At 40.1% G+C, this 18,154-nt stretch overlaps 3 protein-coding genes across 3 annotated transcripts; all 3 read right to left on the bottom strand.

Annotated features, from left to right (window-relative positions):
* Positions 1-1,123: 1,123 nt before the first annotated feature.
* LOC106546090 (olfactory receptor 4N2) lies at positions 1,124-2,038 on the bottom strand. The gene is given in 1 exon segment (XM_014062866.2): positions 1,124-2,038. A coding segment is annotated over 1 exon segment (915 nt).
* Positions 2,039-7,990: 5,952 nt separating this feature from the next.
* On the bottom strand, positions 7,991-8,905 carry LOC148046420 (olfactory receptor 4N5-like). Its single transcript, XM_087712024.1, has one exon. It carries the CDS (start codon positions 8,903-8,905, stop codon positions 7,991-7,993), a length of 915 nt encoding a protein of 304 aa, XP_087568150.1.
* Positions 8,906-13,650: 4,745 nt separating this feature from the next.
* LOC148046419 (olfactory receptor 4N2-like) lies at positions 13,651-14,565 on the bottom strand. Its single transcript, XM_087712022.1, has one exon. It carries the CDS (start codon positions 14,563-14,565, stop codon positions 13,651-13,653), a length of 915 nt encoding a protein of 304 aa, XP_087568148.1.
* Positions 14,566-18,154: the final 3,589 nt, after the last annotated feature.

Genomic DNA, 18,154 nt, shown 5'->3' with positions numbered 1-18,154 from the left:
ATTTTTTAAAACAATCCAAAGAAGGCAATAATAAATAACATCTATGTTGCTTTCAAGAAGAATTATAAGAATAACATCCAGTCTCTAGAAATGGTTTTTGATCTGGTCAAGTCCCTAATATGTAAACTTCAATTTCCATAATTATCTAGCCAACATGGTGATTGTTGAGAATCGTGGCAACCGATATCATGTGAATTGTCCCGTTGGGAAGTTATTACCTTAGATTTATCACAATCAGTACATGAGCCAGTTACCCAAAATTGTTTTTCTCTTTTGTTGATGATCCTGAAAGTTATGAAGAGTTATGGAGATGATCGTGAAAGTTATGGAAATTCAAAAATTTCGGAAATTCAAAAATTTTCCCAACCAATTTTGTGTGTGTATCTTGGTGGGCATGGCTTGGTGGTCATGTGACTGGGTGGTCATGGCTTGGTCATGTGACTGGGCGGACAACAAACTGTGACTCAAAGAATCACAGAGAGCTCAAAAAAACAACTATCACACTTGACACAAAAATAACACAAAAGCTACACAACTGACTCACACACAATGCAAAAGCAGCTGGACTTCACACACACACAAAAGGTTCCTATCATCATGGGGCACAGCTGATTGTAGCAAAGAAGATCTTGGGAACCTCTTTTAAACTTTTCTTTAGCATTCATTTACTATCTAGTAAAAAAATGCCAAAAAAAGTTTAAAAAACCCCCCACGATCAGCTGTGCATTAATCAGTTGTGCCCTGCGATGGTAGGGACCGTTTAAAAACTTTTTAAAGTTTTTTTTTTACTACTGGTTTACTAACTGGGTGAACTGGTAGCATTTCACCTCTGGGGAGCATGTGTTCACATATGATGTTGATGTTATGTACATGATTAAAATAATCTGGTATAAGAAACCAAGAATATTTTAAAAAATGAATGAACGCTCATATTAGCAAATGTCATTATTACATAAAGAAGGATTTGACTTACATTTATTAAAAATAGAATGGCATGTCAATATTATACATAATCTCCGATGTTGACAAGTCACTCTATAGAGATGACAATATAACTTATGGGGTCCAAGCTAAAGAAATTGAACAATATGCTAGTAAAAATAAACTTCTTTGACTTCTTCCACTAGATGTTGCGGTTCTTCAACAGTCTCCACATGGCAACTTTGATTTCTTTATTCCTCAGGGTGTAAATCATGGGGTTCATCAAAGGGAAAACCACAATGTGGAGAAATCCCACCATTTTGTCAAAGGGAAAGTCACGGAAGGGGTGACAGTAGAGGTAAATGGCTGGACCAAACATGATGAAAACGATGATGATGTGAGTGATGCAAGTAGAAGATGCTTTGGTCTTCCCTTGGCTGGCACCGGTCCTCACTTTGACCAGCAGTGCCCCTTAGGAAATGAGAAGGAGGATGAAGCACCCAGCAGTTGTAAGGCCACTGTTGATGAACATCGCAAATTCCAGACTGTAGGTGTTGGCGCAAGCCAACCTGATTATTTGGGTGACATCACAGAAATAGTTGTCCAGTTTATTGGGACCACAGAAAGGGAGTGGGAAGATGAGAATGACCTGCATTATGGAATGCGTGAATCCTCCAGCCCATGAAGCCATCACGAAAGCCCAGCAAGCTGGCTTGGTTATTATAGTTGTATAATGCAGTGGGTAATAAATAGCAACAAACCGATCAAATGCCATGGACATGAGGAGAGCAACCTCAGCTCCACCTAGAAAGTGGATGAAAAAAAGCTGTGTCAGGCAACCTTTGAATGAGATAGTTTGGTTTCCAGACAAGAGGTTGACTATCAACTTCGGAGGGGTGACACAGCTGTAGCAAATATCCATCAAAGCCAGGTTGGCCAAGAAGAAAAACATGGGAGCCCCCAATTGGCGGTCTTTCAAAATAGTCACAATGATGAGAAGGTTCCCAGGAAGAATGATGATGTAGAAGATCAAGAGGAGGATACACAATAAGACTTGCAGTTCCCTGGTCTCTGCTAACCCCTCAAGAACAAACTCGGTGTGGTTGCCTGAGTCCATCCTTTTTGCGTATTCTTGTAGTGTAATAGTGATGGGATGGAATAGTGATGGGATTCTGAAATGGATGAAAAGAAATATCATGCTTACAAACACCACTTCTTGGTAAGAGAAAATAGTGTCAATCTTTACTGCTCTTTGGGGTTTTTTTCTCTTGCAGTTTGCAGCTCACATATAATGTGCCATAAATCCGTTGTTTTCTACTTCTCTATATGGACATGCTTACAGCACTTGGAAAGTAAGTGTCCACAGGTCACTTTACTTGTTCCTCTCTCTGAGCCATTTGATGTTTCAAAATCAAATGGAAGAGAGATCCAATTCATTTCAAAACTAGCATATTATAACCAGTACCGTTCTGAATAGGACAGGTAGGACCAGTGTTTATTGGTAAAACAATCGAGGTCTTTCAAAGGCCTTCTTGTTTACAGAAAATTCCCAATTTGAGAAGGCTTTGTTTTTGCCTATAATAAAGAGCGTTGACTCTCATCTACTAAATTGAGGAGTTAAAAGTGAGCTTAAGACTTGTTCAAGAGTTGGCTGGGACTAAAAAGCACTTAGTTTCAAGCACATCTTTTGGGGCTCCGCTTAGCGGATTTATCTGGAAGGAAAGATCTTTCAAGTCATTGTGCCCTAAGGACCTTCTCAGTTTTATATAAACTGTATTCATTCCTTTATTGAAGAGATGCATTGCCTGCTTCTCAAGTCAGCCCAACCTCTAAAAAACTATCCTACTCATAACATGATAACAAAAGCCAAGAAATTAAAGATGCTTTGATGGCAAACTTAGAGAGCATGCTGAAAAGCAGAGACATTGCCCTGCCAACAAAAGTGTATTTAGTCAAGGTTATGGTTTTCCCAGTTGAAATATATGGCTTTGAAAATTGGACCATAAGAAAGGCTGAGTGCCAAAGATTTGAAGCCTTTGAACTACGGTGCTGGAGAAGACTCCTGCGAGTCCCTTGGACTGCAAGGCCATCAAACTGGTCAGTCCTAGAAGAGATCAACCCTGACTGCTCTTTAGAAGGCCAGATCCTGAAGAGGAAACTCAAATATTTTGGGCACCTAAGGAGAAGGAAGGACTCACTGGAAAAGAGCCTAATGATGGGAAAGAGCGAAATGAAGAAGGAGACGACAGAGAATGAGGTGGCTGGATGGAGTCACCAAAGCTGTCAGCGTGAGCTTAAATGGAAGTCAGAGGATGCTAGAGGACAGGAAGGCCTGGAGGAACGTTGTCCATGAGGTTGTGATGGGTCGGACATAGCTTTGCAACTAGCAGCAACAATAACTCATAATGTGAATTAGAGCAATCTTTGAAATGCAAATTAGGCTATCAAAAAACAGCAGCAGACATGGATATAGAAAATGGAATGAAATATCAGCAAATAAAATTGCTGTTAAAAGTAGTAACACGTCAAACCTTACCTTAGTTCAGATGTTACTCCTGACCATTTTTTCACTTTGCATGTTTCCTACAGTGCAATCTCTAGTAGGAATTATATTATGGTTTCTGTTAAATTTGTGGTTGGCTAGCTATCCTGGGGATAGGGTAGTAATCATACATCAGACCAAACATAGAAAATGCCCCTTCAAAGTTGGAAGTCTCTTTCCTTGCATCCTCCTTCCCTCCCTCCCAATCTGAGAATCAGGTTTGAAGTGAAACTGGAGAAAAAAGAACTGGGTGCAAACATGGAATTTGGAGCGACTTTTGACATTAGAATTAACTGGGTCTAAGTGTACATTCTTAAAGAAATTCAGATATAGCTCCTAAGTGCCTGCTTTAGCCCCTGTTTTCTCCCATCAAATGCATCTATTTCCATAAAACAAACTTTCTGAACTCAGACCTAATTATATGTTTCAACGTGATGATAGAAGAAGCACTATAAATATCTAGGTTTCTATCAATTTAATCGCAAGGAGACAGACAAGACATTGAATAATAATAACCCTGTTTTACAAATAGCAAAGCACTTGATTATTTATTTATTTGAATTTGGAGATAGAAAAGTATGAGCCCAGTGCTAAGCATGTGCAGGTTCTATGAGATGTTTTCTGGGCATTGCATTTCTGTCTCATATAAAATCTATGTCCATTTAAAAAGTTGAAAAAAGTGAATGTTCCAAGATGAATTTAAATATTCAGTGGTAGCTTTAATAAACCAACCCATTCTTCAATGATGGGAGAAGAAAGAAACACAGGAAAATAAAATAACAAAGAACAAATGGAACACAATTGGGGACTGTTTATGGAAAATGAATTCAGCTTCTGAAGCTCTTGTCCTACTCACAGGTCAACCTTTTGCTCACATTTCTTCCTAGGGTTAGGAATTGTGGGTGGGATGGGCACTTGGATGCATTTGGGGAAGAGAAGAAAGGAGAGGATGGTAAGACCGTCATTTACCACCTTTGTTCTAATTATTGAGTAAGTATTCATCTCCACAAGTATATTACTTCTCCTTTGAGCAAGCCTGAAGATTGGGGGTGTCCCTGGATAAACTGGGCCCTGGTGCACAATTCCTTCTGCTGGCCTCCAAGGACCTAATTAAAAGTTCACCCCAGGCAAACTTTTTTTGAGAAGCAATTTTGCATTAAGTTTATTCATTAGACAGGATTTTTCCAAACAATTATTCTGCAGGTGTCTTGAATCACAAAGCCCATCTCTTTACGAAATGGTAGGATGATGGGAATTATAGTGCACTCAGTAAAGAGGGTGCTGGCTTCACAAAGTCTATTTGCATTTAGTGTTCTGTTTCTCAAAACAGTCCCCAAGAATTTTAACTTACTTACTTACTTACTTACTTACTTACTTACTTACTTACTTACTTACTTACTTACTTATGCCCCGTCTTCCAGAGAAAGCCAAGCAATCTTTATCTCTTGAACAGTTTCATGGATTCCCTCCCCCCTAATTTTATGATCTAAGAGCCATGGGGTTCAGTGATTAGAATGCAGTATTGTAGGCTACTTTTGCTGATTAATGGGCGCCAGCAGTTTTGTTCACTAAACATGATGAAAATGATGAAGATGTGAGTGATGCAAGTAGAAGATGCTTTGGTCTTTCTTGGCTGGCACCTGTCCTCACTTTGACCAGTAGTGCCCCATAGGAAATGAGAAGGAGGATGAAGCATCCAGCAGTTGTAAGTCCACTGTTGATAAACATAGCAAATTCTAGATTGTAGGTGTTGGTGCAAGCCAACCTGATTATTTGGGTGACATCACAGAAGAAATTCTTCAGTTTATTAAGACCACAGAAAGGGAGTGGGAGGATGATAATGGCCTGAATTATGGAATGTGTGAATCCTCCAGCCCATGCAGCCACCACCAAAGCCCTGCACACAGGTTTGGTGATTATAGTAACATAATGTCATGGGTGGCAGATAACCACATACCAATCAACTGCCATGGAAATAAGGAGATGGATCTCAACTGCACCTAGAAAATGAATATCCCACAGCACACATGACATCACTATTATAGAAAATAAAAATGTTTATTGATATTGGAATACCAGGTGATGCACGGATTGAAGGGAACCAGCTGGAAAAAGTAATAAAATATTGCGATCTCCAAATTGAAGTTAAGCAATTGTGGAGGAAGAAGTCAATGGTTGTACCAATAGTAGCAACACCCAAAGGGTTGCCGAGATACATTGAAATTTTGAACTTATTAGACCTGAATACTGGCATTAGTCATGCCGGCCACATGACCACAGAGACTTCTTCGGACAGCACTGGCTCTTCGGCTTTGAAATGGAGATGAGCACCACCCCCTAGAGTCTGGAATGACTGGCACACACGTGCGACGGGAATCTTTATCTTATACTGACTTTGCAAAAAAGCACCCTACTCAGAACTTTCTATATCCAGTAGATGCTACCTTAACAGCTCTTAGGTCCTTAGTTGGGATTTCAACTGTTAAGCTTTTATCAGTCCCACACTGTGATAGAACTAAACATTAACACCCACCCACTCACCAATAATAATAACCTGCTTAATGCTTTGATGGGAGATTCAACAAGAATTCTAGGATGTATACTGGAAAATTATAAAAACTACCCAAATAAGGCAATAATAAACCACTTCTATGTTGTTTTCAAGAAGAATTACAAGAATCACATCCAGTCTCCAAAAATGGTTTTTGACCTATGCCACTCCCTAGTATGTGAACTTTAATTTCCATAATTGTTTAGCCAACATGGTGATTGTTGAGAATGGAGAAACAACCAATGTCCTGAGAATTGTTCAGGTTGGGAAATTATTATACTAGATTTATGGCAATCAATACATGACTCAGTCATCGAAAATTGGTTTTCTGCTTATTGGTGAGCCTCAAAATTATGAAGAGCATATGTTTACCTATGGTATTGCCCTCATGTACCATATTTATCACAGTATAAGACACACTTTTTTCCCTCAAAAAAGAGGATGAATATCTGGGTGCATTTTATACACTGAATACAGCATTTTTCCGCCCCTCCAAACCAACCCCCTTTGCAAAAATGGCCATGACCAGCCTTTAGGAGGCTTTCAGAGTGCTCCTGGGGGCTGGGGAGAGCAAGAATTCTAAGATGCATACTGGAAAATGGTTAAGGCTACCCAAAGAAGGCAATAATAAACCATCTTTCTTGCTTTCAAGAAGAATTACAAGAATAATATGTAGTCTCCAGAAATGGTTTTTGACCTGGGCGACTCCCCAATATGTGAACTTTAATTTCCATAATTGTCTAGCCAACACATTAATTATTGAGAATGGTGGCAACCAAAGACTTGAGAATTGTTCAGGTTGGGAAATTATTATACTAGATTTATGGCAATCAATACATGACTCAGTCATCAAAAATTGGTTTTCTGCTTATTGGTGAGCCTCAAAATTATGAAGAGCATATGTTTACCTATGGTGTTACCCTCATGTACCATATTTATCACAGTATAAGATACACTTTTTTCTCTCAGAAAAGAGCAGGGGTGGGTTTCAACCGGTTCGCAGCAGTCCCTGCGATCCGGTTGGTCGCCAAACCCGGAAGTAAGTAACTTCCGGGAACGGCAAAGCCCCCCCCCGTGCCCGGGCGCGCCGCGCACCCGCGCCCGCTCCTTACCCGGTTTTGATGAATTCTGCGCTTCCACGCATACGCAGGACGCATACAGCGCCTGTGCGATCCTCCAGGAGCAGCTGGAGCATCGCACAGATGCTAGTACGCATGCGTGCACCGCGCACATGCACACGCACACCGCACGTGTGCGCGAGGATGCCGCACACATGCGCGAGGACGCTGCCGGCCTCGTTCCAACCGAACCGGTTGGAATGGGGCGAGAAACCCACCCCTGGAAAAGAGGATGAAAATCTGGGTGCATTTTATACACTGAATACAGCATTTTTGCCCCCCCCCCAAACCAACCCTCTTTGCAAAAATGGCCATGCATAGCCTTTAGGAGGCTTTCAGAGTGCTCCTGGGGGCTGGGGAGAGCAAGAAATTAGTGAAAAATGGGCAGTTCTTTTTTCATTTTTGCCCCCCAGCCCCAGGGGCACTCTATAAACTGCCTAAAGACTATGGGTTCCCTTTTTTGTTTAGAAGAAATGGGCCTGTTTTTGTGAAAAATGGGGCATTTTTGGGAGGTCTGCAGAGTTCAAAAACTTTTTTTAAAATTTGCCTCTTTAAAATCTTGGTGGATCTTATAGTCCGTGCGTCTTATACTCTGAAAAATATGATATATGTTTAAAATAATCTGGTATGAGAAACCAACATATCTAAAAAATAAATGATTGTTCATAACAACAGATTTTATTATTAGATAAAGAAGGATTTGACTTATATTTATTAGAAATATAGAATTACTTATCAATGTTCGATAGATGAACTTTTGACAGTCACACTGTAGAAACTTTCTGTACTATATTGTAAGTCCAGTACAATGAAACTGAACAATGTGCCAATAAAAATAAACTTCTTTGACTTCTCCCACTAGATGTTGCGGTTCTTCAACAGTCTCCACATGGCAACTTTGATTTCTTTATTCCTCAGGGTGTAAATCATGGGGTTCATCAAAGGGAAAACCACAGTGTGGAGAAATCCCACCATTTTGTCAAAGGGAAAGTCACAGAAGGGGTGACAGTAGAGGTAAATGGCTGGACCAAACATGATGAAAACGATGATGATGTGAGTGATGCAAGTAGAAGATGCTTTGGTCTTCCCTTGGCTGGCACCTGTCCTCACTTTGACCAGCAGTGCCCCATAGGAAATGAGAAGGAGGACGAAGCATCCAATGATTACAAGGCCACTGTTGATAAACATAGCAAATTCTAGATTGTAGGTGTTGGTGCAAGCCAACCTGATTATTTGGGTGACATCACAGAATAAATTCTTCAGTTTATTGGGACCACAGAAAGGAAGTGGGAGGATGATAATGACCTGAATTATGGAATGTGTGAATCCTCCAGCCCATGCAGTCACCACTAAAGCCCAGCACGCTGGTTTGGTGATTATAGTAACATAATGTAATGGGTGGCAGATAGCCACATACCGATCAACTGCCATGGAAATAAGGAGATAGATCTCAGCTCCACCTAGAAAGTGGATGAAAAAAAGCTGTGTCAGGCAACCTTTGAATGAGATAGTTTGGCATCCAGAGAAGAAGTTGACTATCATCTTTGGAGGGGTGACACAGCTGTAGCAAATGTCCATGAAAGCCAGGTTGCCCAAGAAGAAAAACATGGGAGCCCCCAATTGGCGGTCTTTCAAAATAGTCACAATGATGAGAAGGTTCGCAGGAAGAATGATGATGTAGAAGATCAAGAGGAGGATACACAATAACACTTGCAGTTCCCTGGTCTCTGCTAACCCCTCAAGAACAAACTCGGTGTGGTTGCCTGAATCCATCCGTTTTGCGTTTTCCTATAGTGGAATAGTGATGGGAATCTTAAATGGGAGGAAATTTAATATTGTTATAATTGTGAGTACAACTGTTATTATATTATTACAGAGGTTAAAACAGAAAGGGAGGCAGTGTAGAACGGAGAATTACAAAGGCTACACATGTGTGCCAATAGAGTTATGCAAGGCTATATAACTATTTTGTATATTGTTGTGTTTCTCTTGTTTTTTTCTTTTTTTGTTCTGTTTTTTCCCTGTTTTTAAAGGTAAAAATGTTTATCAAAAACTATTTTTTTTAAAAAAATAGACTATCAAACAACAGCAGCCGACATGGATATGGAAAATGGAATAATATCAGCAAATAAAATTGCTGTTAAAAGTAGTAACACGTCAAACCTTACCTTAGTTCAGATGTTGCCTCTGTCCACTTTTTTAACTTTGCTTGCTTCCTACAATGCAACCTCTGGTAGAGACTTTATTGTGGTTGTTAGTTAGCCGTCTGATAAATTTGTGGTTGGTTAGCTTCCCCTGATCATCTTATCATCTGTGGGTGAGATGGCCACAGATGCTTTCTCAGACCCTGTTTTCTCCCATTAAATGCATCTATTTCCAAAAAAAAAAACCCTTTCTGAACTCACACCTAATTATATGTTTCAATGTGATGATAGCAGAAGCAGTAGAAATATCTAGGTTTCTATCAATTTAGTCACAAGGAGAGAGACAAGACATTGAATAATAATAACCTTGTTTTTCAAATATCAAAGCACTTGATTGTTTATTTGTTTGAATTTGGAGATAGAAAATTATTAGCCCAGTGCTAAGCATGTGCAGGTTCTATGAGATGTTTTTTAGGTAGTGCACTTCTGTCTCATTTAAAATCTATGTCCATTTAAAAAGTTGAAAAAAAGTGAATGTTCCAAGATGAATTTGAATATTCAGTGGTAGCTTCAAGAAACCAACCCATTCTTCAATGATGGGAGAAGAAAAAAACACAGGAAAATAAAATAATAAAGAACAGATGGAACACAATTGGGGACTGTTTATAGGAAGTGAATTCAGCCTCTGAAGCTCTCGTCCTACTCCTAGGTCAACCTTTTGCTCACATTTCTTCGTAGGGTTAGGAATTGTGGGTGGGATGGGCACTTGGATGCATTTGCGGAAGAGAAGAAAGAAGAGGATGGTAAGACGGTCATTTACCACTTTTGTTCTAAGTATTGAGTAAGTATTCATCTCCACAAGTATATTACTTCTCCTTTGAGCAAGCCTGAAGATTGGGGGTGTCCCTGGATAAACTGGGCCCTTGTGCACAATTCCTTCTGCTGGCCTCCAAGGACCTAATTAAAAGTTCACTCCAGGCAAACTTTTTTTGAGAAGCAATTTTGCATTAAGTTTATTCATTAGAGAGGATTTTTCCAAGCAATTATTCTGCAGCTGTCTTGAATCACAAAGCCCATCTCTTTACGTAACGGTAGGATGATGGGAATTATAGTCCACCTAATGAAGAGGGTGCTGGCTTCACAAAGTCTATTTGTATTTAGTGTTCTGTTTCTCAAAACAGTCCCCAAGATTAACTTACTTACTTACTTACTTACTTACTTACTTACTTACTTACTTACTTACTTACTTACTTACTTATGCCCCGTCTTCCAGAGAAAGCCAAGCAATCTTTATCTCTTGAACAGTTTCATGGATTCCCTCCCCCCTAATTTTATGATCTAAGAGCCATGGGGTTCAGTGATTAGAATGCAGTATTGTAGGCTACTTTTGCTGATTAATGGGCGCCAGCAGTTTTGTTCACTAAACATGATGAAAATGATGAAGATGTGAGTGATGCAAGTAGAAGATGCTTTGGTCTTTCTTGGCTGGCACCTGTCCTCACTTTGACCAGTAGTGCCCCATAGGAAATGAGAAGGAGGATGAAGCATCCAGCAGTTGTAAGTCCACTGTTGATAAACATAGCAAATTCTAGATTGTAGGTGTTGGTGCAAGCCAACCTGATTATTTGGGTGACATCACAGAAGAAATTCTTCAGTTTATTAAGACCACAGAAAGGGAGTGGGAGGATGATAATGGCCTGAATTATGGAATGTGTGAATCCTCCAGCCCATGCAGCCACCACCAAAGCCCTGCACACAGGTTTGGTGATTATAGTAACATAATGTCATGGGTGGCAGATAACCACATACCAATCAACTGCCATGGAAATAAGGAGATGGATCTCAACTGCACCTAGAAAATGAATATCCCACAGCACACATGACATCACTATTATAGAAAATAAAAATGTTTATTGATATTGGAATACCAGGTGATGCACGGATTGAAGGGAACCAGCTGGAAAAAGTAATAAAATATTGCGATCTCCAAATTGAAGTTAAGCAATTGTGGAGGAAGAAGTCAATGGTTGTACCAATAGTAGCAACACCCAAAGGGTTGCCGAGATACATTGAAATTTTGAACTTATTAGACCTGAATACTGGCATTAGTCATGCCGGCCACATGACCACAGAGACTTCTTCGGACAGCACTGGCTCTTCGGCTTTGAAATGGAGATGAGCACCACCCCCTAGAGTCTGGAATGACTGGCACACACGTGCGACGGGAATCTTTATCTTATACTGACTTTGCAAAAAAGCACCCTACTCAGAACTTTCTATATCCAGTAGATGCTACCTTAACAGCTCTTAGGTCCTTAGTTGGGATTTCAACTGTTAAGCTTTTATCAGTCCCACACTGTGATAGAACTAAACATTAACACCCACCCACTCACCAATAATAATAACCTGCTTAATGCTTTGATGGGAGATTCAACAAGAATTCTAGGATGTATACTGGAAAATTATAAAAACTACCCAAATAAGGCAATAATAAACCACTTCTATGTTGTTTTCAAGAAGAATTACAAGAATCACATCCAGTCTCCAAAAATGGTTTTTGACCTATGCCACTCCCTAGTATGTGAACTTTAATTTCCATAATTGTTTAGCCAACATGGTGATTGTTGAGAATGGAGAAACAACCAATGTCCTGAGAATTGTTCAGGTTGGGAAATTATTATACTAGATTTATGGCAATCAATACATGACTCAGTCATCGAAAATTGGTTTTCTGCTTATTGGTGAGCCTCAAAATTATGAAGAGCATATGTTTACCTATGGTATTGCCCTCATGTACCATATTTATCACAGTATAAGACACACTTTTTTCCCTCAAAAAAGAGGATGAATATCTGGGTGCATTTTATACACTGAATACAGCATTTTTCCGCCCCTCCAAACCAACCCCCTTTGCAAAAATGGCCATGACCAGCCTTTAGGAGGCTTTCAGAGTGCTCCTGGGGGCTGGGGAGAGCAAGAATTCTAAGATGCATACTGGAAAATGGTTAAGGCTACCCAAAGAAGGCAATAATAAACCATCTTTCTTGCTTTCAAGAAGAATTACAAGAATAATATGTAGTCTCCAGAAATGGTTTTTGACCTGGGCGACTCCCCAATATGTGAACTTTAATTTCCATAATTGTCTAGCCAACACATTAATTATTGAGAATGGTGGCAACCAAAGACTTGAGAATTGTTCAGGTTGGGAAATTATTATACTAGATTTATGGCAATCAATACATGACTCAGTCATCAAAAATTGGTTTTCTGCTTATTGGTGAGCCTCAAAATTATGAAGAGCATATGTTTACCTATGGTGTTACCCTCATGTACCATATTTATCACAGTATAAGATACACTTTTTTCTCTCAGAAAAGAGCAGGGGTGGGTTTCAACCGGTTCGCAGCAGTCCCTGCGATCCGGTTGGTCGCCAAACCCGGAAGTAAGTAACTTCCGGGAACGGCAAAGCCCCCCCCCGTGCCCGGGCGCGCCGCGCACCCGCGCCCGCTCCTTACCCGGTTTTGATGAATTCTGCGCTTCCACGCATACGCAGGACGCATACAGCGCCTGTGCGATCCTCCAGGAGCAGCTGGAGCATCGCACAGATGCTAGTACGCATGCGTGCACCGCGCACATGCACACGCACACCGCACGTGTGCGCGAGGATGCCGCACACATGCGCGAGGACGCTGCCGGCCTCGTTCCAACCGAACCGGTTGGAATGGGGCGAGAAACCCACCCCTGGAAAAGAGGATGAAAATCTGGGTGCATTTTATACACTGAATACAGCATTTTTGCCCCCCCCCCAAACCAACCCTCTTTGCAAAAATGGCCATGCATAGCCTTTAGGAGGCTTTCAGAGTGCTCCTGGGGGCTGGGGAGAGCAAGAAATTAGTGAAAAATGGGCAGTTCTTTTTTCATTTTTGCCCCCCAGCCCCAGGGGCACTCTATAAACTGCCTAAAGACTATGGGTTCCCTTTTTTGTTTAGAAGAAATGGGCCTGTTTTTGTGAAAAATGGGGCATTTTTGGGAGGTCTGCAGAGTTCAAAAACTTTTTTTAAAATTTGCCTCTTTAAAATCTTGGTGGATCTTATAGTCCGTATGTCTTTGAAAAATATGGTATATGTTTAAAATAATCTGGTATGAGAAACCAACATATCTAAAAAAATAAATGATTGTTCATATCAACAGATTTTATTATTAGATAAAGAAGGATTTGACTTTTATTTATTAAAAATATAGAATTACTTATCAATGTTCGATAGATGAACTTTTGACAGTCACACTACAGAAACTTTCTGTACTATATTGTAAGTCCAGTACAATGAAACTGAACAATGTGCCAATAAAAATAAACTTCTTTGACTTCTCCCACTAGATGTTGCGGTTCTTCAACAGTCTCCACATGGCAACTTTGATTTCTTTATTCCTCAGGGTGTAAATCATGGGGTTCATCAAAGGGAAAACCACAACGTGGAAAAAGCCCACCATTTTGTCAAAGGGAAAGTCACAGAAGGGGTGACAGTAGAGGTAAATGGCTGGACCAAACATGATGAAAACGATGATGATGTGAGTGACGCAAGTAGAAGATGCTTTGGTCTTCCCTTGGCTGGCACCTGTCCTCACTTTGACCAGCAGTGCCCCATAGGAAATGAGGAGGAGGACGAAGCATCCAGTGGTTACAAGTCCACTGTTGATAAACATAGCAAATTCTAGATTGTAGGTGTTGGTGCAAGCCAACCTGATTATTTGGGTGACATCACAGAAGAAATTCTTCAGTTTATTGAGACCACAGAAAGGAAGTGGGAGGATGATAATGACCTGAATTATGGAATGTGTGAATCCTCCAGCCCATGCAGTCACCACTAAAGCCCAGCACACTGGTTTGGTGATTATAGTAACATAATGTAATGGGTGGCAGATAGCCACATACCGATCAACTGCCATGGAAATAAGGAGATTGATCTCAGCTCCACCTAGAAAGTGGATGAAAAAAAGCTGTGTCAGGCAACCTTTGAATGAGATAGTTTGGCATCCAGAGAAGAAGTTGACTATAATCTTTGGAGGGGTGACACAGCTGTAGCAAATGTCCATGAAAGCCAGGTTGCCCAAGAAGAAAAACATGGGAGCTCCCAATTGGCGGTCTTTCAAAATAGTCACAATGATGAGAAGGTTCCCAGGAAGAATGATGATGTAGAAGATCAAAAGGAGGATACACAATAACACTTGCAGTTCCCTGGTCTCTACTAACCCCTCAAGAACAAACTCGGTGTGGTTGCCTGAATCCATCCGTTTTGTGTTTTCCTATAGTGGAATAGTGATGGGAATCTTAAATGGGAGGAAATTTGTAACAAAGCCCTTTTATTGTCTTTGTTTTTTTTAAACTAGTACTGAATAAAAATTACCAAAATTATTACTTTCTATCAAACTTAAAGTATTGACCACAATAAAAATATAATGGCGATAGGGACAATTAATATAGTTATAATTGTGAGTACAACTGTTATTATATTATTACAGAGGTTAAAACAGAAAGGGAGGCGGTGTAGAAGGGAGAATTATAAAGGCTACACATGTGTGCAAATAGAGTTATTCAAGGCTATATAACTATTTTGTATATTGTTGTGTTTCTCTTGTTTTTTTCTTTTTTTGTTCTGTTTTTTCCCTGTTTTTAAAGGTAAAAATGTTTATCAAAAACTTTTTTTTTTTTAAAAAAGAGACTTTCAAACAACAGCAGCCGACATGGATATGGAAAATGGAATAATATCGGAAAATAAAATTGCTGTTAAAAGTAGTAACACGTCACGCCTTACCTTAGTTCAGATGTTGCCTCTGTCCACTTTTTTAACTTTGCTTGCTTCCTACAATGCAACCGCTGGTAGAGACTTTATTGTGGTTGTCAGTTAGCCGCCTGATAAATTTGTGGTTGTTTAGCTTCCCCTGATCATCTTATCATCTGTGGTTGAGATGGCCAAGGATGCTTTATCAGACCCTGTTTTCTCCCATTAAATGCATCTATTTCCATAAAACAAACTTACTGAACCCAGACCTAATTATATGTTTCAATGTGATGATAGCAGAAGCACTAGAAATATCTAGGTTTCTATCAATTTAGTCACAAGGAGAGAGTCAAGACATTGAATAATAAAGCCCTGTTTTACAAATATCAAAGCACTTGATTGTTTATTTGTTTGAATTTGGAGATAGAAAATTATTAGCCCAGTGCTAAGCATGTGCAGGTTCTATGAGATGTTTTTTAGGTAGTGCATTTCTGTCTCATTTAAAATCTATGTCCATATAAAAAGTTGAAAAAAGTGAATGTTCCAAGATGAATTTGAATATTCAGTGGTAGCTTCAATAAACCAACCCATTCTTCAATGATGGGAGAAGAAAAAAACACAGGAAAATAAAATAGCAAAGAACAGATGGAACACAATTGGGGACTGTTTATAGGAAGTGAATTCAGCCTCTGAAGCTCTCGTCCTACTCCTGGGTCAACCTTTTGCTCACATTTCTTCCTAGGGTTAGGAATTGTGGGTGGGATGGGCACTTGGATGCATTGGATGAGCCAAGGTGGCGCAGTGGTTAAATGCAGCACTGGAGGCTACTGCTAGATCAGCAGGTCAGCGGTTCAAATCTCACAGGCTCAGGGTTGACTCAGCCTTCCATCCTTCCGAGGTGGGTAAAATGAGGACCCAGATTGTTGGGGGCAATATCCTGACTCTCTGTAAACCGCTTAGAGAGGCCTGAAAGTCTACTGCTATTGCTATTTGGGGAAGAGAAGAAAGAAGAGGATGGTAAGACAGTCATTTACCACCTTTGTTCTAATTATTGAGTAAGTATTCATCTCCACAAGTATATTACTTCTCCTTTGAGCAAGCCTGAAGATTGGGGGTGTCCCTGGATAAACTGGGCCCTGGTGCACAATTCCTTCTGCTGGCCTCCAAGGACCTAATTAAAAGTTCACCCCAGGCAAACTTTTTTTGAGAAGCAATTTTGCATTAAGTTTATTCATTAGAGAGGATTTTTCCAAACAGTTATTCTGCAGATGTCTTGAACCACAAAGCCCATCTCTTTATATAATGGTAGGGTGATGGGAATTATAGTCCACCCAATAAAGAGGGTGCTGGCTTCACAAAGTTTATTTCCATTTAGTGTTCTGTTTCTGAAAACAGTCCCCAAGAATTTTACCTTACTTACTTACTTACTTACTTACTTATTTACTTATGTCCCGACTTCCAGAGAAAGCCAAGCAATTTTTATTTCTTGAACTGTTTCATGGATTTTTTGTTTCTAATTTTATGATCTGAGAGCCGTGGTAACACAGTAGTTAGAATGCAGTACTGCATACTACCTTTGCTGACTGACAGCTGACAGCAGTTTGGCAGATCGGATCTGACCAGGCTGAAGGCTGACTCAGTGTGGGTAAAATGAGGACCCAAATTGTTGGGGGCAATAGGCTGACTCTGTAAACCACTTAAAGAGGGCTGTAAAGCACTGTGAAGCAGTATATAAATCTAAATGCTATTGCTGTTGCTATCATAGCACTGGCCAATGTTCAATCCCCATTTTTCTTCCTCTACACCAAAGAGGTACTGTATATCGTAAAGGAAGAAAGGAAGAACTAAGTGGGAGAAGAAAAGGTGGTGATGGAGAGATTGTGCATGAAGTAGTTGTGGAAATATCTAGGAGACAAATAGGACATCTTAGTTGCAACTGCTGGCATTCAGCTGTGTGCCTAGTCCAGCAATTGATTTCTTGATTCAGGAATAGTAGCCCTTCCTTGTGGAACAGGGGTGAGCAACCTGTGTGTCTATAGTTTCCCTTTTGAAGAATTTGGAGCTAGCAATAACACTTAAACTTATATAGCACTTCATAGTGCTTTAAAATATTCTTGTATGGTTTATAACAGGGGTGTCAAACTCAATTTTATTGAGGGCTCATTAGGGTTGTGTTTGATCTTGGAGGGCTGGGGTGGATGGGCCTGGCCATTTTGGGCATGGCATGTGATTCATTTTGGGGGCACCTGTGGTGTCCAAATGCTAATGTAGGACTTCCCTGAGAGCCTCACTCATCCTCATAATCTCCTTCCTTCCCTCCTTTTCCCTTCCATCTTCATTCTCCTTTCTTCTTCCTTTCCCTCATTCCTTCTTTTTCCTTCCTTGCTCTCTTCCCATCTTTCCTTTTCCTTTCCTCTTTTCCCATTGGTTGGATCCACCCTTGGTTTACAACATCAGCATATTGCCCCCCCCCAAAAAAATCTAGATCCTCATTTTATTAACCTTGGAAAAAATGGAAGGCGGAGTCAAACCTGAGTTGGTCAGGTTCAAACTCCTGACTGTGAGCAGAGTGAGTTGGCAGTATGGCATTCTAACCAATGCATCACCAGTGCTCCTCGTTTAAATTGATTTTGGTTGAAATCATTAAGAAGTTTGCACGCAAGATTAGCAAACCAGATGAATCTATTAGTTGTGGTTGTTTCACGTGGTTTCATTCTTAAGGAGGAATTGTAAATATATTTGACCCAGATATTTATGTGGTCCAGCAAAATGATTTCTACCAGTCAACCTTGCCAATCTTAAAATGTAAATTGACCTAGTTAATATATTGATGGGAGATTCAACAAGCAATGCAAAATGTACACTGGAACTTTAATAAAATACCCCCAAAGTAGGCAATAGTTCTATGCTGTTCTCAAAAAGAATTCCATGGATATACCATATAGTGTCCAGAAATGGAGCTTCACTCAAAGCAGGCTTATTTTATTCAGGAATCAAAGTATTATTTCTATCACTCTTTAATCCCTGGCATTGGAATATAGATATCATAATATCAATGCTTTGTGCTTTTAGGTCTTTCTGAGTCTGAAGTGTCATTC

Source organism: Thamnophis sirtalis, unplaced genomic scaffold (genome assembly GCF_051295495.1).
Source record: "Thamnophis sirtalis isolate CommonGarterSnake01/CBP01778 unplaced genomic scaffold, rThaSir2_p1.2 scaffold_4, whole genome shotgun sequence".
NCBI lineage: Eukaryota > Metazoa > Chordata > Lepidosauria > Squamata > Natricidae > Thamnophis > Thamnophis sirtalis.
This window is presented reverse-complemented; position numbering and strand designations above follow the sequence as displayed.

Bases quoted from the DNA above. Each gene is read 5' to 3' on its own strand.
- LOC148046420 (XM_087712024.1), bottom strand. From the start codon at position 8,905: ATGGATTCAGGCAACCACACCGAGTTTGTTCTTGAGGGGTTAGCAGAG.
- LOC148046419 (XM_087712022.1), bottom strand. From the start codon at position 14,565: ATGGATTCAGGCAACCACACCGAGTTTGTTCTTGAGGGGTTAGTAGAG.